General features: G+C 50.5%; 1 protein-coding gene across 3 annotated transcripts in view; it reads left to right on the top strand.

The window, feature by feature from the left end:
• Positions 1-26041, top strand: part of DOCK1 (dedicator of cytokinesis 1) — a 485813-nt gene that overhangs the window by 79185 nt on the left and 380587 nt on the right. For 2 of the 3 annotated variants that reach the window (XM_059172848.1, XM_059172850.1), the window contains exons 11-18: positions 1661-1733; positions 4865-5007; positions 11851-11976; positions 16564-16688; positions 17861-17959; positions 18916-18988; positions 23705-23808; positions 24173-24356. In XM_059172848.1, coding sequence (XP_059028831.1) covers positions 1661-1733; positions 4865-5007; positions 11851-11976; positions 16564-16688; positions 17861-17959; positions 18916-18988; positions 23705-23808; positions 24173-24356 — 927 coding nt within the window. The remainder of the gene's footprint in view (positions 1-1660; positions 1734-4864; positions 5008-11850; positions 11977-16563; positions 16689-17860; positions 17960-18915; positions 18989-23704; positions 23809-24172; positions 24357-26041) is intronic. The other variant, XM_059172849.1, reaches the window with a different exon arrangement.

The following is a 26041-nucleotide window of genomic DNA, read 5'->3' as shown; positions in this document are numbered from 1 at the left end:
CCATCCTTGCTTCCTCGCTGCTTTCCTGCGAGACTTGGGTTCCTGATGTGTTCCCAAGGCAGACACTGGGCGTGTTTGACCAGGGGACACACTCAGCTGGCGGGATCAGCTCTGCGATGGAGGGTAGAGGTGTGCAGACACATAGGCAGGCGGGCCACCGTGGCTTACGGGCAGCAGGTGGTGTCCGAGGCTCAGACGCCTCGTGTCATGGCCCAGAGTTCCAGGCTGGTGCTAGAAGTGTGATCTTGGTCACGGGAGCATCCAACAATAGGTGCACCTAGAGCCAATGGCTTGCCTCTAAGAAGGCTTCAAGCAGGGAGCATCTTCTGGGAGGTGGAGACTGCGGTCCAGGCTACACACTGCAGAGCAGCCGCAACCGGATGTTCCAGTTCGTGTGTGCTTCTGCGACCTGCATCTCTCAGCACACGCATAGGCTCTTTGCTCTGGGAGGAACACTGGTATAGCAGAGGACGTGAGGCTGCGTTCTGCCTGGGAGCATACCCAGGGGCTCCCTGGGCTCCACTGGACCAGCTAGGAGCAGGCATTGCCCCTCTTCTGGTCCTCTAGAGCCCTCCCCATTTCTGGGGGTCGGGTGGTAGAAATGGAAATTGTCCGCATTTGAAGTTAATGGCTGTGGACACCAAGGAAGGCACCATGAAGAGAGAAGCAGGCCTGCTGCCCACCTCTCTGGGGTCAGGGGTGGTGATCAAGTAGAGAGAGGGTGACTGTCCAGGACTGTTCTTCTTGGGGTCTCTGGCTGTGTCGGTCAGAGCTTGACCAGCAGAGATTTTCTGGCTCTCTGACTTGGGGCAGGGTCATCCGATTGTGTCCTTGAGCCTGAATTTCCTCAGTTGTGTGGGAGGTGATGGTGAGGAATCGCTGGTCTGGTGCCTCTTGGAAGAGTGTCCACAGATGGGGGCGTGCAGTGGGTTGGTGGATGGCAGTGACTTTACTATCATGATGTCACTCTGGGCAATGCGAGAACTTTCAGATGCCCCAGAGCTGGGCCAGGCAGTGTGGTCGGCCCTGGCCATGGGCGGTTGTTATGTAGAAGAATGAATTCAAAGGAAAAATTCCGTCCTACCACCACATTTCAGATGCCTGTGGTTCCAGAACATCTCATCACAGGACGTACTGCTGGGCAGTGCATCTCTAAAGTGTCTCTTGTATCCTAAACAAAGGAATGAATGAATGAATGAATGAATGAATGGATTTATTTTTAAAATTATTTTAAAATAAAGAAAAGATTTTATTTATCAGAGAGAGAGTGCACAAGTGGAGGAGAGACAGGCAGAGGAAGAGGGAGAAACAGGCTCCCAGTTGAGCAGGGAGTGTGACATGGGCTTGATCCCAGGACCCCGGGATCATGGCCTGAGCCAACGTCAGACGCTTAACGGACTGAGCCACCCAGGCGCCTCCAGGCAAAGGAGTGTGCTAAGTGGAACTCTGCTGTTTGAACCCCATTGGGCCAGCATTTTCATATAACTTCATTTTTCTTTTGAACATGGAAGTGCTGTAAACTCAGCTATTTAAAAAAAAAAATATATTGCCGCTGCACGGTTTATGCTGTTGTTGGTCAGAAGACAATCTGCTGTTCCTTTTTGTTTGTTTTCTCTGATTATAGCACTTATACAAAACAGTGTTCTTTTCTTGTCCCCAGTGATGGATGTAACAGATATCATAAATGGGAAAGTTGACGACGAAGACAAGCAGCACTTCATTCCCTTTCAGCCGTAAGTATGGAGCCATCAGACAGGATAGAACATGGAGAACATGTGTTTGTAGTAATTCTCTTGGAAACTAAGTTTATAAGTTCAGCACCAATAGAGATTGCTTCTTTTCTAATAATGAAGAATTTGTGGAATCACTGCTGTCGTACATGGCATTTTGTAGCCCTAGGAATCTTGGGTTACAGTTGCTTAATGGTCTTGCATGGAGACGTTTTCTGTGTGTTTCAGGGGAGTCACCTTATATTACATGGGACACGCAGAAATATCCTTCTGTGAGCATGCGTGTTTCTCTGCATCATGGATGTTTTCTAGTAGCTATTCACGTACTCAAAATACAGTACATTCAAATTCATCACGGGAGGTGGCTCCTTTTAAAATAGAAAACTGAACAAAATAATTATGAATTGTTTTGTAAGGCGAGAAAGAATGCTGGAAGCAAATAATCATGCTGCTGATTTTCTGTCTCTGGGTTGCTTCGAGTGGACTGGGTCTGTGCTCGCCACTCTTAGGGTTTATCTAGTTCGGAAGCTGAGCGTGTGGAGAGGTGCGGGAAGCTTGGAAAACATTTAGAGGAGATTTGTTAAATTGATTCTCTGATTGGAAGGTAGATCCCATGGAAATGGTCAAAAGAATCAGTTATTTCCTTGAAGAGTAAGGTGAGAGAGTACCTATGTAACAGTCCGCAGCCATTTCACTGGGCACTTCTCCATCTCAGACGCCATGGAGAGGAAGGGGTTTAGAGTGGTTTAAGATAATCAGAAGAGACAGTTTCCTCCTGGGGGAGGGAAGTCTTAGAAGAGGTGACCATAAGGCGTGTTGGCATGACCTGTTTAGAATGCTCCGCCTTCTGCCTCTTCCCATTTCTGCTTTTACTTAAGTGGTTCCATGCTTGGAAAAAAATTTATTTTAGGACCTGTACCTTGTGTTCAGGTGTTGGCCAAGGAGGCCTGGAGGCTGGTGATCCCCAGCGTGTGGCTGAGCGAGTCTCCCGGGGGTAAGGCGGGCTGGAGCTGTGAGCGAGGCTCCTCTTTGTACCACCCATTCTTGCATGGGGGATCCCCGCGCTCGGCCCCAGGCTGGAGAACCACGTGTTTAAGATGGGATTAGAGTGGTTTTCTTTGCTGGCAGGTGGTCTAGTCAGAAGGAAATTCTAGTCTAGTCTAGGAAATTCCACAGTCTGCTCAGTGGAAATTTTTGTGATCTTCCCAACATGAGACTAACTGAAAACACTGCATTAGCGAGCATGAAATGGGTGTCTCGATACACAGAACTGGAGACACAGGTGTTTTGTGGCTTTATTCTGTTAGAGTTGCTCTTCTGCCCAATATGGTAACCTTCTGTCCAGTATGGTAATCATGAGCTACATGTGGCTATTTAAATTAGTGAAGATTGAATAAAAGTAAATACTTAGTTCTTCATTTACACTAGTCCCATTTAAAGTGTTCAGTACCACAGGTAGCTGGTGGCTACCGTATTTATCATTGCGGATCTGGAGCATTCCCATCATTGCAGAACATCCTGTTGGATAGTACGTCCTTGTAACCCCACCCAGTGAAGATAGTTACAAGGATAGTTACCAGTTCTGCACGATCTGGAAGTTTCCTCAGTAAACAAGGGAAACATCATCTTCGAACATGGGCAGATATTGAGGTAATAAATAAAATATACCCTTAAAAAATGATAATATTAAGTTGCTTCTTTTGCCCATGAGAAATAATGTAGCCCAGTGCTGATTTGAATGCTGTTTTATCTATTAGACCTCAGAGTTTCCTGATGCCCTGATGTACCACTGAGTTGAAATTACCTGTTGCCTGCTAGTATCTTCTGGGAAAAGTCAAAGAAAAAAAAGGAACTGTGGGTTATTGTTTGAAAAGTTCGGAGAGTTATTAGTTTTAGATTCCCTAGTTTAAATTTCAGTGGGACATGTTAGGAGCCATCTGAGCTAGCATATTGCTGCCATCTTTTTCTGTCTTATAGCAAACTCCCATCTTAAAAAATACTGTTACACGTTCAACTCTTACTGTAATTTGTGACTCCTTGCTCCATTAAAAGAAGACTAATACACAGATTAATATTTCCAGTGCTTGAAACAAAAGAGCAGCATGATTTTAATAGCAAAATAAGCAATGAAACCAGTTCTTTGGGAAATGCCATGCTAATGAAACCGTTTTTTGCTCCATTAAAAGTGATTTATTCTATCACAGGATAAGTTTTAGGGAAGGAAACACAGTGCATATCTTTTTCTTTCTGTCTTTTTTAACTTGGTGAAGTAAATGAAAGCAGTCCTCAGCTCTCTTGAGTAATGTGGGCTCACATGATAAATAACACTTGGCCTTGGTTCTGGAAATGATTTTAAGCGTTAGGCACTTGATGTCCATTTTCTTGCTCTCATTACATGCTGTGTTTGCTGTGCTACGTGGTATTTCTCTTTGCACGTGGTGCCTGTTTGTACTTACCTGTTGGTTTTAGTGTAGCTTCTATGAACAACTCATGGTCCACGGGACCGCCAAATGTTGATGGTTTACATTCATAATTGGGTCACAGTTTGACATTTCAGAGAGGGTACTTGTGTTCTCCAAAGACTGTGCCATTCTTCTCATACTTAATTATCAGAGGCCACATTGGGTTACACAGGTCGATGGAGCAGAGTGGTTGGTCGTCACCCAAGTTCCCCAAGCAATTAAGTTGTAGGGATCTTTTTTTTTTGGTCTTGATTTTGCTTTTCCCTTTGCACCACCTGCCCCTTGACCTATGCCATCCATGGTCAGGAATTACTGAAATTGAAGAAACAGATCTAAACATTCCTTGCAATTAAATGTTGTCCAACCACATTATTTTCAGATAAGTGCCCTTTTTTATTATCTGGTAGAAAGGGAGTGGAGGCTTGGTGCATGTTTATGTCTGGGGATAGGGTCGACCTCGTTTGCTTTACTTCTTTTATGTGGTTCAGCATTTTCCTGATCAATGCTCTTCCCTGTCTCTCTTGTCACCTATCCTGTCCTTTGTCGTGCGTTGATTCATGATGACTCTCTCGCATTCGGTGACGATGATCTCTTGTGTTCCCTTGTTACCGTGACCTCTGGGTCTCTGTGCCCCTTTGTCTCCTGTGGTCTTGGTCGTCCCGTGCCCTCCAGGCTCGCGTTGGACGACGCCATTCGACACAAGCCGCTGAACATGTCATCCCGTTTTTCACCCAGGGTGGCAGGGGAGAATGACTTCCTTCAGACTGTTATAAACAAAGTCATTGCTGCCAAAGAAGTCAACCACAAGGGCCAGGGTATGTATTCTGTTGTTTTATTGCTACAAATGTTCACTTATTAATGAACTTGGGATAATGCTGTATGGTTTGCATTTTAGTTTGATGATCATGATGGTGGTGATGATGATGAGGATGCTGCTGCGGATGGTGGTGATGGTGCTCCTGGTGGTGATGATGTTGGTGATGTGATTGGTGATGATGGTGGTGGTGATGGTGATGATAGTGATGATGTTGGCAATGGTGCTTATGGTTCTGATGATGTTGGTGATGAGGATGGTGATGAAGATGGTGGTGATCGTGATGATAGCGATGATGGTGGTGATGGTGCTCGTGGTTCTGATGACATTGGTGATGAGGATGGTGATGAAGATGGTGGTGATGGTGGTGATGGTGCTCGTGGTTCTGATGACGTTGGTGATGAGGATTGTGATGATGGTGGTGGTAATGGTGATTTTAGTGGTGATGTTGATCATGGTGCTGATGGTTCTGATGATGTTGGTGTTGAGGATGGTCATGAAGATGGTGGTGATGGTGATGATAGTGATGATGTTGGCGATGATGCTCGTGGTGGTGATGATGTTGGTGATGAGGATGGTGATGATATGATGGTGATGGTGATGGTAGTGATGATGGTGGTGATGGTGCTCATGGTTCTGAAGATGTTGGTGTTGAGGGTGGTCGTGATATTGTTGGTGATGGTGATAGTGATGATATTGGCGATGGTGCTTGTGGTTCTGATGATGTTGGTGTTGAGGATGGTCGTGATATTGTTGGTGATGGTGATAGTGATGATATTGGCGATGGTGCTTGTGGTTCTGATGATGTTGGTGTTGAGGATGGTCGTGATATTGTTGGTGATGGTGATAGTGATGATTTTGGTCATGGTGCTCGTGGTGGTGATGATGTTGGTGATGAGGATGGTGATGATGATGATGACGTTAATGATGAGAACGAGGGTGGTGGTGGTAGTGGTGATGCTGCTGGTGGTGATGGTGAAATGGGCAGTGTTGGGTCATGATCTACATGGACAATGGATGTACAATGTATGGAGGTTTTATTGCTGGTCCCGCTTGTGAGCATAGCTGAGAGCCAACCCTTGGATGAGTGGGGGAAGGCTGAGTGGGACACAATGACATGTTTGCAAAGAGTCCAGAGTTGATGAGACCTCGAAGCAAGTAATTTGCCTTCCTGAGTCTTCTCCAGCTCTCCCCTCTCCTCCCAGCCATTTCTGAAAGCACATAAAGGATTTTACTAGAGAATACAGTCACTGTCCACCGGTTGTTACTCCATCTTTGCTGCTCAGAGAAATGTGGAGGCACTGGACACAGCCCAGCTCTGCGTGCACCCTTGGTTCTCTCTTCCATGCCCTTGTCACATGCTTGGTCCCAGCACATGGTTTCCTGGGCCTCTCCTTCCTCCCCCCCAAATTTGTGGCTTTGTTTTGGAGATGAATCTCTCTTCAGTTTTGTAATGGAAGGGATTTTTCCTCCTGACTCCACCGTCTTGCACTCATCGTTTTTAATCCCACGCTGACAGGTTTCCCAGCAGCTGACCTTCTGTTGGCAGAGGCAATGAATCAATCACGCGGGGCTGGTGACAGTTGGCACTCGGGTTGGCCAGGACCGCTGCCAGAAAACAGCTGTTTATGGAGGCCTCGCCTCCGGCTCTAGGGCAAGTCACCTTCAGAACTTCTCCTACCTAAGGCTGCTCTCAGCAGCAGTGGGAGAACCCACTCTTTGGTCCTCGGTTAGATGCAGACTTATCAGAAACTCAGTGGAGCTTAAGTGGCTAGACCTCTTTCATGTCGAGTTATCTTATATCACTAGCTTTTTAAGAAATGATTCTCTTGCCTCATCTCCCATTGTTATAAAGGAGAGTATGAATTGAGTTTGAAGAACGTTCTGGAGGAGGGAGAAGCCTTTGGCTTTCTCTGGTGTGAACCAGCCAGCCCCCTCCCTGATAAACAACAAGAAAACAAAAACCCTAACTAAAGCATTAATGAACTGTGGCCTCTGTTGGCAGAGTGGTTTAAGCTGACCAGGACCCACCTTCTCATCAATTACCAGCTCTCTGATTTGCACTTTAATTGAAAACCATAGGGAGAGCCAATTAAAGCTGTTTTGATTGGAGCCAGCCTCAGCCTGGGAGCACCTGCCCCCAGACCCCAGGCTTCCACTGGATTGAATTTCTCTTTCAGAGCCATCAGATTCTGAGAAACACTGTCCCAGAGTTACACAGGAGAAGTGGAGGTTGGTGTCAGGCCAGCAGGAGGACCCACAACCAGGCTCATGGGTGTCGGGGTGCAAACCTGTGTCCCCAGAGCTGAGAACGGGGGGCTCAGTTTCTTGAAGTCCAGGAGGAGGGGTGTTTCCAGGTCACAGTGAGAACTGAGAGACAAGAACATTGTTTTTTCAAGGGGACCCCAGGTGCCTTCCTGAACTGAGGTGCCCCCGGGCAATGTTGCTGGCTGGTTTTTAGATTGTCCTTGAAGCTAAAGTGAATGTCTCTCTTGGGGCTCACTGGCAAGCCTGCTTTTGTGTGTAGCAGGGAGACCCGAGAGAGAGAGAGAGAGAGAGAGAGAGAGAGCACGCGAGAGCGAGCTGTGAGCGAGCTGTGAGGCGTGTAGGTTTGCCCCCTGGAGCTCCGTGTTTTCACCAGTGGTGACCCGCGCTGCCCCTGGTGATGTCTGCCTGCCGGTCGGGCTGCAGTGGAGTCCCGGGCTGCAGTGGAGTCCCGGGCAGCACAAGGGATGGGAGGTGGGCGGTCGGCACAAAGAACCGGGGAGCTTCCCATGCTCATCTGTTCTGAGCTCCTCTCTAGGCTTTGCCCATTTTAGGTTGACGTCCGCATGTTTATTTGTCGCAATTGACATTTTTTATGTTTAGCCCAAATTATCCTGAACCCTGACCCCAGAGGTGCTGGGTGTTTAACGTGGACAGCGAGACTGCAGACACACCTGGACCTGGACCTCCGTTCCTATTGTTTGCCAGAGAATGTATGCTAATCTCTTTGGTTTGTAGCTACTCTGGTTAAGCAAAAGTCAACCTAGAGTGCACTTTTTCTTTGGAAATTGGCCTCATTTTCTCCTTTGAGGAAAGTGTTTTAAACCCAATGTAATCAGGAGAACTTAATCTCCGTGTTTAAATCGTGTTATAACAAATTGAATTGTGTCATTAAGTTACTTCGTTTATGAACTAAGATGGTTGAGCAAGCTGGTATTTGTGAGAAAGAAAAGGTGTTGGAAAGGCGGCGGGAGTTTTGCGAGGTGTTCTTAAACATTTCTCTGTCTCTGACCTCTGTAGGTGATCACTGTACCCCGTCCTACAGGGCCTTGTGAAATGTCTTTGAGTCCCATTCATTCTGGGGACATTCATTGCTTTGGCAGGTTTTTGGGGACTTGTGTGAGATTTGAGAGCCTGTCCGCAGCACCCTGGTGTCCCCAGAAGGGATCCCATGTGACTGTGTCACCTCCTCTGATAATTTCCCCTTGCATTTCCACGGGTGTCCCTTTCACATGGCTCTGCTCTGCCAGAGGACACAGCCATGGGTTCAGTGCCTGGCCCTTCAAGGGACCGCTCCTGCAGGTCCAGAGCGTCACCAGCCTGTGGTGCTTTTTTGGGAATTAGAAAAAGAGTGCCCGTCATCTGGGTGATTAGGGAGATGCAGGCAGTGCCTGGGTACACAGCTTGGGGAGCAAGAGTGTGGGTAGGGCTTAGCTCCCACTTGGCTTTCTTTCCGGGGCCTTGTGGCAGGGCACGTTTTTTTTTTTTTTTTTTTTTTACAGATTTATTTCAGAGACAGACTTACAGAAATAGTGTGAGAGAGAGCATGAGTAGGCAGGAGAGGGAGAAGGCAGCCTTCCCACTGAGCAGGGAGCCTGGTGTGGGGCTCAGTCCCAGGACCCCTGAGATCATGACCTGATCCTAAGGCAAATGCTCAACTGACTGAGCCCGCCAGGTGCCCCTGCAGTGCACATTCTGAGCCACGAGACACAGCCCCCTGTTCTGGTGTCGCACCCTGACATTGTCTTAGGGACGTCTCTTTATTGGTTATGCTTCTTTCCTCTTCCTTCAAACCCTCCCTCTTATGATTTGGAATTTTAGATTCTGAAAAGAAACAAAGGAAAAACTATGAAAGGAAAGGAAAATACCACGCATGAAACAGTCTACCTTAGATAACACATGTGTTTTTGTTTTTGCCTCTTTTCTCTCCCAGTTTCTCAACAGAGAGGCTTATGCCTCCTCCCTCTGACCTTGATTTTCTGTTTCTCCTTTGTCCTTCTCCCATCAGCATTGGCCCCCCCCAACCCCCGGCCTTAGCAGGGTGCCCTCGCTGAGGTCTGCGGTAACACCTGGCTGCTCTGTGCCAGGACACTGCCCTGGTGCCCTGTTCTCTGGGCTGCATTTTGTGCCTGTGGCCGTACTGTGCCACCCCTCTGGGCTTTCCATTTTCTCTGGCCTCTGATGTCCTGTGTGAGCTTTAATGTTGGGAATTCAGTGTGGAGTTCAGGGCCCTCTTCTTTCTATTCTTGCTTGTGCTCTCACCTTCCTCCCCTAGGATGCATGTTTCCAGGGAGCAGGGACCATTCACCACCACTCAGCTCAGCACACTGCCTTCAGTAGAAGGCCAACGGGAGAACTGTACACTCTGTCCACCAATGTGCATTCCAAGTAGATCTGGGAGACACCTGATGATCCCACACGGGAGATCACCTGAGGCCTTCAGGACGTGGCCGGGGTGTAGGGTTTTCTGGCTCAGGGATGGGTATTCCTGGCACCTGCTATTGGTTGTGCCCATGGCCCTCCCCTGTAGCCACCCCTCCTTCGTCAAGTTCTGGTTTGATCTCCACACAGGCCTCTCCACCCCCACCTCCATGGTGTTGCCTGGGTTCCTGCAGTGGCTTCTCTGCTGGGATCCTCACTTGGCTCTGAACTATCCCCCCTCCCACCTGCTCACGAACCCCCACGATCCCCAGAGTACTGTCAAGTGGGGTCTTGGTACTTGCTTGTCTTTCCAGCCTCCCCACTCCTTCAGATGGAGCAGTTCCCACCATGGCTGATTGGGCCCTGCAGGGTTGGGACCCTGCTGCCTTCCGAGCCTCCTCTCATGCGTCTCCCCCTGCGGCTCAGGTCATCCAGCACCCGGGTAGGCACCCAAGCATGCTCCTTGCTTAGGGTCAACTCATCTCCTGATCTCTTGTGATGTCCCTTCGGGAGAGCCTCGGTGACCCTCAGGATCCCCATCTTGGGGATATACTCTCCAGGTGCCCTGAACTTTTCCTTACAAAGCTCTTGGCCATTGCATATTTCACTGAGCCCGTGGGTATTTTACTCGTGGGACAGAAGCTGAGTCCCTGGTGAGGATACAGTGAATGTTTGCTCTGTGTCTGCTGTGCCCAGTGTGTGTTGGGCACACAGTAGGTGCTTACCGACACTTCTGAGTAGATCAGAGGGATTGTCTAGATGGCAGGAGGAGAAGGCTTCACCACCTGGCAGAGAAAAAAATGTCATCATGACTGGGTTTTCACCACAAGTGATGTAGGTCTTAGCAGAGGATGGATTTTTTGGGCCGGCTGATAAGAGACAGGAAGCTCGAGAAAAAGGGTGTGAGGTTTGGGGTTTCATCAAGCAGAACGACTCTGGACAGCAGCAGCCTCAGGTGATCTCCCGTGTGGGATCATCAGGTGTCTCCCAGGTCTACTTGGAATGCACGTTGGTGGACAGAGTGTACAGTTCTCCCGTTGGCCTTCTACTGAAGGCAGTGTGCTCCCTGGAAACATGCATCCTAGGGGAGGAATGGGCTGGACAGACAGATAAACACACACACACTAGTAGTGTTAATGAGAGCAAATGCCTTTGTATTCTTATGGGCACTTAGGGTCCTGCAGGGCCGAGTGACCAGAGAGCTAGCAGGCCAGGCCTCCAAGGTCCCAGGGATGGAGACCCGGATGTGTCAGCTGACAGTGACAACCTCCCTTCCCACCTGGAAGCGAGGCTCTGTCTTTTGAATGGCTGAGAGAGCCATGCACCTGATTTGTCTCCCGCCTTTGATTTTGTTAGAAAGTGCCTGCTGTATTCCCTCTTTTTACTTCCTGTGTGCTGGCTGCACAGCAGTACTTTCCACAAAATGCAACTCTTGCTTCGCATGGTAGAGGGAGAGGTTGGCAGATAGCCTCAGCTCACAGCTGGCAGCAAGTTCACCGTGTTCTCTGCGCAGCAGCCCCCCCGTCTAGCTTGGGGTTCTGGAGTCTTCAATTGCCCTCCTTGGAGGGAAGAGCCAAGTGGGGGGCAGAGCATTAGTTCTCCTTCACTGTGATGTCATGCCACAGAGGGACCAGGCTTCCCTGGCTGTGCGGGAGCTGACTTGCTGGTGGCTCGCAGCCCAGCACCGTGCTCCCCACAGTCTGTGAAACTCCCTGGGTTGGGGAAGCTGTGCATTTACCTCCTGAACTTCACTTTGTGCTGTCATCCTTCTGGGGACAATGGAAAAGGAGAGTTTTCTTAATCACTCCTAGAAAAATGCTTCTTCCTGATTTATCTTCAGTGCCTATGAGAAGAGTCATTGGTTCAGGGCAGGTGCCGTGCATTGCTGCTGCTCTTGTGCCTTCGCCAGGGCACGGGGCCCCTCCAGGGTAGGGTTTGTTACCCCCGCTAGTCAGATGCAGGGGATTCCCCTGTGCCAGCTGTCTTTCCCTAGCCCCTCTCTTTCTCTCGCACCCATGTTTTCTCCAAAGATGTTGACTTGTTGACTTGTGAATTACCAGTTGCTCATTTGCTGAGGTTTTCCTGAAAAGGTTTTCTGAAATAATCTTTCAAAAATATAGAAGATAAAACATGACTCATGTGTCCATTGTTTTTCTAGGTTTGTGGGTAACACTGAAATTACTTCCTGGAGATATCCATCAGATTAGAAAAGAGTTTCCTCACTTAGTGGACAGGACCACAGCAGTGGCTCGGAAGACGGGGTTTCCGGAGATAATCATGCCTGGTAAGAACTGATTCCTTTTGCGCTTTGGGTGTGGTGTGGATGTGGATGGCGTTCGGGGAGCTTGTACAGCTGGCTGCAAGGTGCAGTATGGGGATGGTGTCCTGGGGGAGCTCTGGCAAGCAGAGAGTTGAGCTGGTGGGAGGTGATGTGTGAACCCCAGCATGGTCGTAGTTCATCCCTGCAGGCAGGAGCTGAGGCCAGTCTGAGAGCTGACCACCTGGGTTTGGGCTGCGGGGGGGTGGCTTCTCTTGGTTGTCTTAACCTGCTGGTGGGAGTGACTTTTGGTGGCATTGTATAAGGATAAGCGAGGGAATGGATGTTTTCAGAAACCCAGCCCTGAGAACCTGAGGTGGGTTTCCACCACCAGCTGGAATAAACATCATCATTCCCGTAAGCAAAGCCTCTGTTACCCTTAATCTAGAAGCCTTTCAGGTTATCTCTGCCCTATATCATCTGGTGAAAAGGAAGAATGGGAGTGAGACATTCCAACAACCCTGGCTGCCAGGCTACGGGAGCTGGGTCGGGGAATCTCAAATGTAATGAAGGACAGTGGAGCATGGGGCCCTTTCAAGGGCCCTGTGGGCTTCACTTTAGGTTGTGCTCAGTGGATCAGTCGTGGTGGTTGGTTCACTGTAGGATGAAGGCAGCAGTTTGGTGATGGTAACGTAGGTTCATAGTGAATGTCCTGTAACTTCTTTGGAATCATCTAGAACGTGTTCAAAGTTAAGGGGCACAGTTTAGGTAAATGGACCCTACTAGGTTCCAGACCCTCAGGGTCGGTTGTGGGTTAAATGTCTCTTTACCGCTGTGGTCCCTAGCCTCAAACTTCACCTTCAGCCCAGAGGTGAAAATGCAGGACCTGGAGTCTGGCCTCCGTTTGGAGCTGTGCCAGGGCTCCTCCCCAACCTTGCTCAGCTGTGCTCTGCTGCTCTGAAGAGAGTATTGATAATTCTTACCCGTAGGGTGGGGTGGAGTTGGGATGCTGTAGTGGGTAAAGTCACAAAAACACAATTCCGGCTCAAATGGCTGAGCCCTAAGCATAATCACTGGCTTACGTCCCTGAGCGATGAACAGCCGGACTCCCTTTCTCCATAGTAGTCTCTGCTGCGTTGTCTCCTGTGCGTATTGACTTTGTCGTCTGGGTAAGGGCTCTGCTGGCTTCCGTGTTCTTTCCAGACCCCAGTGTCCTAAAGGAGATAGTGTGCTTTGGACCCACTGTTGCCCAGCAGGGAGCCTGGGCGTCCTGCAGCCTGGTCTGCTCAGGACCCTGCCCCGTGGCCCCTGGACAGCGATGGGTTGGGCAGTGGGGTGTGCACATCAGCCACCTAGACGTCCGTGCCTCCCAGCGGCAGGGGTTGTAGGAGGGAGACAGGGACACCAGACACGTGTCTGGGTAGACACCTGATCAAAACAAGAAAGGAGGGGCAGCAAGTGAACGTTGACACCTGAAACCTGCTCAGTTCCTGTTACTTATTAGTACCGCTCAGACTCGGTAATGGATGTTAAGCTTCTTAAACCAATAATGGAATTCCGTGTAAAGATTAATCTCATATTTACATAATACTTTTCAGTTTCCAAATAACATTCATATTAATAATCTGATTTGATCCTCACGAGATCCTGGGCAAGCCCGTGAATATTTATCCTTTATATCTGTGGGATACTTTTCGGTCTGCTGATAATGCTCATGGAAGTCTACATGTTGGTGTTGAACTAATTGCAATTGAAATTAAGCCATAGCCTAAAGTTACACAACTAATGAGCAGTAGAAATGGGGCCACACCACCGCACATTCAAGGATTCCCCGTGGTGTCCCTTTAAGGGCCCTGCTGCACATTGCAGGAAGAGCTGTCCGCTCACTGCGTGCCCTGTCAGAGCTACTGGTTTGTGTAGTGTAGGGTAGGTGGGGGTGTGTTCCTTCTGCTTCCTCGATGTCTCGGGGCTGTTGTGGGTCATTGCGTTCTCTGGCTGGTGAGCTGATGTAAAGGACTTCTCAGATTGGTTAGGCTGGTGTGTAGCAGCTTCCCCATACAGAGGCTGGTGTGTAGCAGCTTCCCCATACCGGAGGAAAGCATGAGCTCCAGCTCGCTGTGAAACCGAGGGGTACCTTCAGCGGGCAGGAGTGAAGTCTGTGCACAGCAAATTAATTTGGAGCTCTTAGTGGATGCATTGCTTGCATGTGGAATTGAAATGAAATTTATAGATTAGGATGACATTGGGCATTCGTCTTGGGTGGTCTGGGACGGCCTCATGTTCAAAGAGAGGCCCGGGAAACTTCTAGCTTGTACTGGTCATATTTCCCTTTATAACTGACCAACCTAAAAGGTAACTCTAGACCTCTAAAATAATCTCCTCATAGATTCCTGCAGAAGCCTTGTAGCTGCCTGTTGTTCAGTGGGTTCTGTGTACTGAGTTGGGAGTTGGGGTTCCTGTAGTGTGGGACTCTAGCTAGAGGGAGCCACCATGTTCTCTATGGCCAGGGAATCGTCGACAGGCTGTGGGTACCGCATGGTACCCTTGGGAAAGAGAGAGAGATTGAGACCCAGGGGTGTTTTCACTCAGGTCCCTGGCCTTTAGCTTGGTAGGACCTGTGCATTGTTCCCATCTTGTCCTGTCTTATGGAGATGTTTTTCTTTCTTTCTTTCTTTATAAAATTTTATTTATTTGATAGAGACACAGTGAGAAAGGGAACACAAGCAGAGGGAGTGGGAGAGAGAGAAGCGAGTTCCCCACTGAGCAGGGAGCCCAGTGCAGGGCTCGATCCCAGGACTCTGGGATCATAACCTGAGCCGAAGGCAGATGCTCAATGACTGAGCCACCCAAGCGCCCCATGGAGATGTGTTTTACAGAGATGTGCATCTCCTTCACACAGTGGGAGAGCCTGCTGTGTCACCTGTGTGTTTCTGCCAGCTTTTCTGCCTTTCTGTGAGCCACTGGAAATCTGCAGGTTTTCTGAAGGATCCTGGTGGGGAACAGAGTTTTCCCCTGAGCCCAGAAGGTGGCGGGAGGCCTGCATGAGGCAGAGGGGGTGTGAGTCCACCCACGCCTGCCTGCGATTCCTTCCTCCCCAGAGTGAGAACCTTGGGGCCCTGCAGGCCTCCACTGAGGGCACTCTTGTGAGTGTGCATCTGTGGGGCTCATCTGCCATAAAAAGGGACTCACTTCTGGGCCGGCCCTGCATCTGGATGTCTAGGCCAGTAGGAGAGTGAGACCATGGGGTTCACCACCTCGCTGCCCCAGCGTGTCATGGCCGTCTGGCTGATGAGGCCTTTAAGAAGCTCTTGTAGCCCTTTTTGATGACAGGTTTTGTGCTTTGGTAGAATGTGCAGGCCGAGGGGTCCTGCAGATGTACCCGGCCTTATCTTCTGCTCAGCGGCGGGTGGTGTGGGAGGTCCGGTGACTTGTCCGCAGCCGCTCAGGGCTTGGTGGCAGGTGTTGGCCTGGCAGCTTTGCCTTCTGCGCCTGGCCTGGGCTCCATCACTCTTAGCTTCTCGCAGAGTCAATATTACTGACTACAGCCGCACTCCCTCTCCCAGCAGCGTCTGTGGCTGTGGAAACAACCCACTGGGATTATTATAATAATGACTTTTAAATGAAGGCTTAATTTAATAGCTGGAGACATTAAAAGCCAGAATAGAGCAGAAAAAAAGAAAGGAAGAAAACAAGAATGCAAGGGGACTTGTTCTTGGCCATAGTGGGCCATTTGCTTCTTTTGATGGGCCGGTTCCTCACGTCTCCTGTGGGAGGGCAGGTGGGTCCACGTGGGACGTGACCAGACACACAGCAGAGGGAGAAGCACTGGGTAGTGGTGCTTGCTCTAAATCATGCGGCTAATGAAGCTTGCTAAGTTTTCCCAGTCGGACCATTACCAGGGGCCTCATAGGCTCTCAGTAGGAAGAAGCATGTTGAGTTTGTTTGTTGTGTATGGGTTTTGTTTTTGTTTTCACAGTTTATGGCCAGTCTCACTTTAAAACACACAGGTCTGTTCTGATCCTGACAGCGGCCCACCAGAAGGAGAGAAACTTCTCTCTTGACCCGCTCCTAGTCCCTGATCCCAGACATCAACTCAGAACCTTGGCTTGTGGCTCTGATTCTCGATCAGCTTCTTGTTCAAGTCCTTGGAATAATGTAGAGGAAGCCAGTATTACTCGTTGTCATCTGACATGTGCCACTGATGGTGTGATGATCTCGGGTGACCCATATACCGAGAACACAGCCTGTGGTCCACCATGCGATGGTGATGGGGGTCACGCTGGGCAATGGACACCGGAGAGGGGATGGTCACTGCAAACCCATCGGTGGCATTCGCATTGCGGTGGGCATGAGCTGTCCACTGAGGTGAAGGACCGTGCTGATAATTCAGGGCCTTGAAGTTTCTCCTCCTCCTTGTGATCTTACGATGACGATGCTGAAAACTGCTTTTGTCATGTGTTTAAATGCTGAGACTTTTGTAGAAAATATTTTGTAATTATATATACAGTATTTATAATGCTCTGTTAGGATTGGTAGCAATTTCAACAGTGTTGCAGAATTCCCTGTTATATTATGAATAATGGATTGGTTTTAAAGGTATAATTTCTCCCCCAGGTGATGTTCGAAATGATATCTACGTAACATTAGTTCAAGGAGATTTTGATAAAGGAAGCAAAACCACAGCAAAGAATGTGGAGGTTACAGTGTCTGTTTACGATGAAGACGGAAAACGGCTGGAGGTATTTATTGTTGCAAAGCTTTATCTGTGGTGTTGAAACTTTATTTTCCAAGTGTTTTCTTGGCTCTGCTGCCGAATAGGAAAAGACATAGCTAAGGCTGCTTGACTCCCTTTCTGGGGATGAGAGTTGATTCTCTACCCCTTTCTCCAGCTCACCATAAAGGGCTGGCGTCCTCGGGGTCCTGGCTGCCACCTACCTTGAGAGACCCCTGCTTTGAGAGACCCTTACCTCGAGAGATCCCCTCTTTCCCAGTCCTATCACAGGGCCTCACTTGCCAACATAGACCCAAGCCTCAGAGGTCTAGTGGTCACACTAGAAGTTCAGACACAGTTATTATCACCATCTGAGAGATAGGGAAACTGAGGCCCGGGGAAGTCTTGTCCAGGGTCAGAGAGTTAAGTGGGAGTTGGAACTGGGTTTTGAATCTGGGCCTCTGACCTCGTGCTCTTCTGGGTGGTGGTGGTTACCATGGTGGCCTGCAGGACTCGGTGTGCTGGGCGATGCTCAGGGATGGTGACCTCCTCTGATGACTGGAGGCCACGCCAGAGCAGGTGTCCCTGCCAGATACCCCTCTGGACCCTGGGGAGCGGACTGGGCTCCTCTGGGCCCACGTGTCTGAGAGCAATGCCCCGTGTGTGCACCTGAGGCTCAGCTGTGCCAGGAGGTGAGGGTGGCGTCCTTTCTGTGTGGGTGGCCCATGTCCAGGGTCACTGCCGGGTGGTGTTGCCCTTGCCACTTGGGCTTTATCGGTATAGCTTCTGCTGGAGCCGAGTGGTCAGTTTACGGCTGGTAGAATGGGAAGGAGCGTTGCCATCTCTTTCTCGCCTCTCGCTCTTCATCCTGGACCTCCTGAGTGAAGCCGGCAGCTTCCTGCCGATCCGAATGTGAAGGCTGTTAGAGGTGAGGGTCGGAAGGACGGAGGACAGTAGCGTTCCTATACTGATAGCCATCAAGATGCGGGAATGTCTGCGAGCGAGACTGTATGCTGGCCGCGGCGGCTCCAGATGGATCTGTCCTTCCATTGCTGGGAGCATATTCCCTTTGTGATGGGGTTTATTGGCATTCCTGTAGTGCTCTGCTTAGCTCATCTAATGGGGGCGGGAGGTGGGGAGATGGATGCAGTGTCAAGCTCTATGAGGTCTGATGTGAACTCTTTATGCCTTCTTTTAAAGCATGTGATTTTCCCGGGTGCTGGTGATGAAGCGATTTCAGAGTACAAGTCTGTGATTTACTACCAAGTAAAACAGCCACGTTGGTTTGAGACCGTTAAGGTATCATGTACATGGTCATTTTATCCCACGGGGTTGATTATCAAATGCTCATTTGTATCCCAAGGAAGTCCCCGGCTCCCACCCCGCCCGGGGCTGCTCGCCAGCGGGCACCCTGAGCTGGCAGAGGAGCTCTCCCCACAAAGTCGTTCAAGGTTGCTAAGGAACCATGCCGGCATTTCTTGGAATACATTTACTCCCATCTCCTTTTGGACATAAAAATAGGACTTTCATGGAGACAAATGACAAAGTCCTTTAAAGATCGCTGTTATCTCTCTCTTCCCGGGTCTGTTATGTGTGTGGCACGCTGTCTTTACACCAAATGGGAAAAAATAGAGGTGACAGTGTATGGAGGACGTCTCTGGGGAGATGGGTCCCCGTCCACGAGGTGACACTGCTCTCCCGACGCAGCTCGCTGGCGTCAGCACGGCAACCCGCCGTAGCACACCACAGCCCCGTACCAAGGGCTTGAACGTTGGGAAACCCAGTCTGGGGTTGGCCTTAGAAGACAGATGGTAGCTGGGAGAATTGGGGACAGTCATTGGTTAAAGGCAGCATGCATGGGGTCTGTCTGCTTTGACTGCTCGTCACAACAGGAAGGCTTTCTTCCTGATGCCCTAGGGCAGGTCCCTGAGCTGTGGAAGGACTGTGGACACCTCCAATAAGGGCTACTGGGAATATGGCAACTTGTAAAAGATAGACTTTAACAGTGAGGACATGAACATTTATGAAATTTTCTGTTGTCTTACAGAATCGGTTTGGCATCCCTTACAACATTGTCTTGTTTAAATTTTCCAAAAGCATTTTGCCTTCGGGAAAGTCCCATCGGGATTAGGCATACCGTATTTTGGTCCCTGCAGGGAGGAAGTGCGCAGTCGCACAGTATCTCCACTTGAACAAAACCATTAATGTGAGAAGATACGGCACAGGTGCTGAAAGCTTCTTTTTCCATTGCACAGGTGGCCATTCCCATTGAGGACGTCAACCGCAGTCACCTTCGGTTTACCTTCCGCCACAGGTCATCCCAGGACTGTGAGTAATCCTTTGATTTTAGCCCGTGTTGTTTGCAAGGGGAAACTGGGCAAAGCTCCGTCGGCTACACTTGTCACTTGTTCTGGATCCAGAACTAGGTGATCCTAATAGATGCAGTTTTAATCCTTTAGCTCATTTCCATGTTGACTTGTGTCTGGAAGGTGTTACTGATTCTTTTTCATTGCGACGCTTACAGGAGATCTTCATTTTCTTCTCGACTTTTTCCTGCTGCTACCTCCTGTTCTTCCTTTCTGTTTCTTCTCTTCCACGTGACTTTCTAAGGCTGTTCCATTCATCCAGAAAGTCACTGAGATACAAGTAGATTTCAGAAATCAGCTCCTAATGCTGTTTGCGTCAGAATGGAAAGCCTCGATATCTGTTTTGTGTTTGCGGGTAGCCCCCACGTCTGGCTTCAGACTGTACTTCTCTGGTGGGAGATGTTGGTGTAGTTGTGACTGATGCTGAGAAGAGGGGAAGAACTGGGGTTCGGATCCCTGCCCTTCCAGAAGAGTTCTTTATCAATGACTGCAGTTCCCCTCTCATGTTCATTCTTGTCTGCTAAGGACAAAGCCCTGTACTAGACAGTAAGACATCACGACAGACAGCTGTATCCCTCCTTGCCCTTTGTGGTCTGTACCCCCAGGGCAGTGAGCTAAGATTTGGGACAGTAATGCCCAGCAAGATGGGCTGCATTGTGTTGCTGTTGCTTTGAGGGGAAGGGTGGTTTGGGGGCTGTGTTTATCACTTGGGTGGGGACCACTTGAGGAAGGGGGGGTCCTCTGCCCTGGCTCTCTGGAGATGCTTCATCTGGAGGATAAGTGCCTGGGGGTCTTGGCGAAGTGGGACGGAGGCTACGGAACCCATGGCACGATGTTTGGCATAGAGGAGGGGGTGGGCCCTCAGAAGCCACTTCTTTGTGGTAATATGTCCATCCTTCATGCTGTTTCTGGAAGGGGGCCTGCTTGACCTGGGCCCTTTCCGGGGTACGGGACCCGCACAGGTAGGGGGTGCAGGAGAGTGAGTGTGTGCGCAGCGGTGTGAAGCGGGGGGAAGGTGGGCCTTACTGTGCGGCCAGCAAGGAGCCAGGACCCCGCTGTTGTTGAGAAGCTCTGGGGAAGCATGTTCCTGTGGTCTGCAGGGCTGTTGTGTGCAGAGCACGCATCTCAGCCTGAAGACGGGCTGTTGGGGGGACGGGGCAGGTGGGTCTGGAGCATCATCCTATCTCCTGTCCCTTCCCAGGGTTTCAGCAGAGCAGGGCCCTAGCTCATGAGGGGTTGGGGTTCAGGGAGACGGGGAAAAGCAGGGTGGCGAGGGCTGGGCAGCGTGGGAAGCGGTCCCCAGCCACGGTGGACTTGCCTGACGGCCGGAGCCAGCCCGCCAGGTGGTGGCCCGGGGTCTGCTGGTTGTGCATGGCCCTCCTCGGTGCCCAGAACCGTGGGGTAGGAACAGTGACTCAAACATGAGCTAACATTCGTGTGCTCTTACTGTGCTGTTTGGATCTGTTCTCACCCATGACAGCCCCGTGGGCCCTCACTGTGGTCATTGCTCTGCACTTCCGGTGGAGGAACTTGTCGCTCACAGACCCAGCTCAGTCCCCAAAGTCACCCAGTTTGTCAGTGGGGGAGCTCGGGTTCAAACCCGGTCTGTGTGCATGAGTGTCCACTCCCACACCTCGGGGGCATGGCGAGGCCACTTAACGTCCTCTGGTCTTAGTTTAGCGCCTGCTGTCTACACCTCACAGAGAAGATCCTCTTTGCACACTTTAGTTTGAGATGAGTTGTGAGGTCAGCCCGGGAGGATCATGGAGCAGTAGACAGGGGCGCGGGGTCACCGGAGCGGGGTCCATCATGGGGGCCGCTCAGGGGAGGTCATTCCTTGCCCAAAGCAGGGAGCAGGGGGCCGGGTAGAGCGGCTGGGAGTGGGAGCAGGCCGCAGGGAAGAAGGTGGGAGCACTGACGGGCAAGGAAAGAGTTCTAGAATCCACAGAAGCTTGTCTTAAAAGGCACACTCGCCCTTTACAATGAGCTTGTTCTCTGGTTAATAAATTACATTAGGGCAGAGGGATATCCTCTGTAGCATTTTAATTTTCAAAATCCTTGTTTTTCTAGTCAGTTTTAAGTACTTGTTACAGACAAGGTGCTGTCCCCCGACATGCCGCCATACATTTGTATAATTAATGAGGCTCCCTGGCTGTGGCTTGTGGGGTTTTGGAACCGTGTGGAACACCGGGAGTGTGAGGCTGACTCTGTCCTGAGCCGGCCACCGCGGGAGCGCTGACAGCCCCCAGGGCCTCCTCAGCCTGCCTGAGCGTACACCCGCAGGGTCAGAAACCAGCCAGTGTGGCCCCCCGACCCCCTGCAGTGAGCTGCTTTTTTTTTTTTTTCCCCTAAAGGGAGACACGGTGAGCATAGGGAACCAGTGATGGGGCTTCTCAGGCTGGGATCCGTTCCGGGGGGGCGGGAATTGCGGTGCTGATGTGACAAACACTCTAGCAGCCTGTGAGCACTTCAGGTGCGTCCGCTCCTGTTTCTCCCGAACTCGAGCTGGTGTGCAGCACTGGGTCCGGCTGGCCGGGAGCTGAGTTTCCTGGGCTCTCAGGGGGCCTGGCTGGGTGGGGCGGCCCTGCCTCCTGTGCCCCTGGTGTCCTGCAAAATTGTTGTCTCCTCCCAGTGGTGCCAGTGAGCATGTAGTCAGTCCTGCCTGTGGCCTCAAGATCAGGGTATAGGACATGAATCAAAGGTGCACAGTGTTACTTTGTCCTACTTACTAGTAAGATCAGGGGAACCCATGTGCTGACGGGGGTGCTCATGTGTCCTGAACCATGGCTGCTCGCACAGAGATCTCTTCCTTCTTACCTGAACATTATGGTAGTTCACGTTTTCTGTGTCCTTTTACAAAGTTGTTACTGCTATTTTTATTCCTAGAGTAAAAATTTTTTTGTCTTCATTCCTGCCTTTGTTTCGGTAGGTCAGTCATTCCTTTCTCTTTCTAATTAGCCAGAATTTATTGAGCACCTGCTACGTGCCGGGTACTCATGGACACCAGGACTGCAGAGATAAACAAGACACGTCATCTTTGGCAGTGGTGGTGACTCGGGATAGATATTTTGATCTCCTGGCTCAGGGTGTGGGTGGGTGTGCTCTTTTGTTGACCCCTGTCTGTCTGTCTGTCTCTCTTTTAAGATTTTATTATTTGAGAGAGAGAGAGAGTTCGGGGAGGGGCAGAGAGAGAGGAGCAGACTCTGTACTGAGAGTGGAGCCTACATGGGGCTCGAACCCAGGACCCTGGGATCATGACCTGAGCGGAAGGCAGAGGCTCAGCTGAGTGAGCCTGCCAGGCGCCCGCTCTTGTCATCTCTGAAAGAGAATGTAGGGTGTATAATTTTAATGATGATAGCCCTGGAACCCAATGTTTCTGTGCCACACTCCGTGGCCATCTTGCAGAACCTGTTCAGAATCTGCTTCTTCAGATTCCGCCTTATCTGCCTCCTGCTCTGGCCCTGGCCCACTCGCCCCCCGCTGCTCACCAGCCACCTGGCTCTCTGTCCCCAAGGGCCAAGCGCAGGGCCACTCAGGGACTCTGCCTTTGGCCGTGTCTCTTCTGGGAAGGTTTATGCACCAGCTCACATGTTGTCCATCTCCTCAGAGACCTCGTCCAACCATCTAGACATTCATCCCTGTTCCACCATGCCCCTCTCATGTGTCACTGTCACCAAGCTAAAGGACCGGTTTGTTGGTGTCTCCCCAGCTAGAACGGATGCTTACCGAGTATCTCATAGACGGCAGGCCCTGTTGCTCGTCCAGCTTGTGAACCCACAGAGGAGGAGAGCTCTGCTGTCTTGCTCTCTTTTCTCGAAGGGCACTGATTCTGTGGGGTTGGTGCTCCCCCTTTAAGGCCTCACTAACCTTGAGCTCTTTCCTATAGGCTGCACGTGGGGGGTGCTTCGGGTTCTAGGCCAGACTGGGGAGGGACACAATTCAGTCCATAGCAGTTGAGAAGAAGAACACATCGGGGGAGGGGAGAGAGTGTGCCCGGGTTATGATTTACTGCGTGAGATGGTCTGGTTACCTCGGAGCAGGGCATCTGTCAGCCAGAACTTGAATGAAGGGAAGGAATGAGTCTCACCCACACGCAGGTATCTAGGGGAGCGTTCTTGCCAAAGAACAAAATTTCACATTCATGCCTGAATTTATCGTAGTGGATGTCATGGGGTAGGAGTCTGTTCTGTTTTCCCATACTGATAGCCAGTTTTCTCAGGGAATGGCCAGTCCCTACTGCACTGCCTTTTGCACTGGGTTTCCGGACGCCGTCGCTCCTGTTGCCTCTGGGCGTCCCGGTATTAAGCCTTGCTGTGGTCTTTGTTGTCATTTCCCAGACACTGCTGGTTTCCTGGTTCGCAGACCTCCTGCCTCCCCATCCTTTGTGCTCTTGAGCTTCTTCCACTGCTCGTGACCGTGGGAATCCGCTTGCATGTTCCATGAGGAATCTCTTCTTTGAGGTTCTAATTGGAGTTACTTGGAATTTACAGGTTAATTGGAGCACCACTGGTCCCATTAGGAGGAGTCTTCCTCCTAGTGAACACACTCCCATTTTTCCATTTCTATTTCCTTTAATTCAGTGCAGTTTTGTCATGTTTTTGTAAAGGGTAGCCCTTGTAGTTTTTTATGTGATCTTGCCATGACGGCGGTGGACAATGATGATGGATTTCTCTTGCAGCCAAGGATAAATCTGAGAAAATATTCGCACTAGCCTTTGTAAAGCTGATGAGATACGACGGGACCACGCTGAGGGACGGGGAGCACGATCTCATCGTCTACAAGGTATGCTGCTTGCTTGGTGCTGTACTGCTGGGGTGGAGCTCTCTCCTACTCCGTCCTCCCCTCGGGGACTCCTGGGCTGAGCTGACGTTTCCTGTGTGTGTGAGAAAGCTGCTCTCTGGTTTCACTTACCTGCATGCACATCTCCAATGACCAGCCCTTTTGCTGTCCCTAATGAGAGAACAGGATGTGCAATAAATGTTAAAATGAATGAACCTACACCAATAAGGGCAGCTGTTAAAATGAACAGTTTTGGAAGTGATAAGAGCAAACGTGGATAAAAGGATGAAGGACAGTGACGGATAGAACAGAAGCAGGGGTCGTTGGCTGTGACTTGCTTCCCACGTGCCCGTGATTAAACCCCCAGGCGGAGGCGAAGAAGCTGGAGGACGCCGCCACGTACCTGAGCCTGCCGTCCACGAAAGCAGAGCTCGAGGAAAAGGCGCACTCGGCCACCGGCAGGAGCATGCAGAGTCTTGGGAACTGCACGATCAGCAAAGACTCCTTCCAGATCTCAACTCTCGTGTGCTCCACCAAACTTACCCAGAACGGTGAGTCTGCGGATGGCCCCGTGTTCACCCTGCACTTTTCCTCCCTCAACCACATCCTTTTCGGGCTCCCAGCCCACTCTCTGCTCCCAGCGTCCTCCATGTGCTGGTATTGGCCGGCACCAATGTCCATGGACCAGAAGGGGGCGTGGCACCCGCTGCACCTGAAAATGTACTATAATTTTCGTCTGGGCGTTAACCTTATAGAGAGATAACCTTTTGGGTTTGCTTTCAGAAAAGATTTTTGGCCACAGGAAGGTAGCATGATGTAAGGGAAAACCCACGGGTTTTGGAGTCCGATCAAAGACCGGGTGTGGAGCGCTTGCTGTGTGCTCACCCTGGAAGCAAACTTGAATGGAGCCTGGAAACTGAACCTCACTCACCTCGTCTCCGCACACATGCGGGTGTGACATCTGCCTCAGAGGGCTTCGTGAGGGTGTGGGGATTACAACGCCAGAGGATCTGAGCTACCCGCTCTGCGTGTGTGCCTTTCCATCTCCCAGTTACTTGCCCAGAGAATCACCAGTTAGCTTTACTTCGAAAGGCCGGCTTGGTGGCCTGGGGCACGCCTTGGTCCCTGGGCGCTGTCTGGCTGCAGCAGGGCTCCCTCTGCACACTTCCTCCATTTACAAATTCTGTCCCCCATGTGTGGCCGGATCATGGCCATGCAGAGGGATGGCATCCTCTTTCGAAACTCAGCTGGAAAATCCAATTTTTTCCTCTTCACCACCCAATATGGATTTTGATTATAAATGTTGGTTGGTATCTTGAATTGTGTCCCTGGGGATTGTCCGTAAATCTTGGCAGTAGTCTCGGATTTGTCCGAGGCACATTCATTGTTTGGACTCTAACCGGATAAACGTGCAACAAAGGGACCCCATCATCAGAAAGCCATGGTACTGGAGTAGAGAGCGGGCTGGGTATTGCTGCTGTCCATGCCTACTGTCTCCCTGCTGTTCTGCTGGCTTTATAGACTGTGCCTCCTCACCACTTGTCTTGTGAGTCACCCGTGTGGGGGAGCACGTCACTCAAATGCAGGAAGGCCATTTGGATGTGTCTCTCTAATGTTACTTTCATCATCACAGTTTGCCCGAAGTGTTATGAATTCTCCCAGCTGGTGGTGTGCAGTGATCTCCGTAAGCAAATGCAAACCCTTACCTGGGCATCAAGCTCTGTGCAAGTGTGGGGAGGGGTGCAGAATGCACTGGGAGTGTGCAGCTTTTGTGCCCAGGAGCATGTGGTCAGCAAAGCAGTTGCTGGTTTGGGACTGCATTATGGAAAGGGTGCCCCACTGGTCAAATGTTCCTCTCTGGATATGGTCCTGCGAATTCCCTCCCTAGCCTGACTGCTGCACTGTCCAGGGCCTCATTAAACTCAGGGCAATGGCCGCCTCACTGGTGAGTCACTACCCCACATGTGTGGCACGTGGCTTTTCATCACCTGCCAGATGAACGAGAGCTGCCGTGTTAATGCCGTTTTCACTACGTAGGAAGTCACTCATCTTAGGCTTGGGTCACCACTCCAGAAGTACGTTTGGAAGTTGTTATTTGGAACTTGAACATGTTTTCCCCACCAGAACAGTGTTCCAAAGAGCAGTTAGGTTGGGAGGCTCACACACAGAATCCTTCTTAACCTGCGTATTGCTGGGGAAGGGGACTGGGAACCAGAAATCTCCCAAGGTATTAAGA

The sequence above is a fragment of the Mustela lutreola genome, chromosome 4, assembly GCF_030435805.1.
Source record: "Mustela lutreola isolate mMusLut2 chromosome 4, mMusLut2.pri, whole genome shotgun sequence".
In the NCBI taxonomy this organism is placed as follows: Eukaryota; Metazoa; Chordata; class Mammalia; order Carnivora; family Mustelidae; genus Mustela; species Mustela lutreola.
Note: the sequence above shows the minus strand (reverse complement) of the source record. Positions and strands in the feature narration are given on the sequence as shown.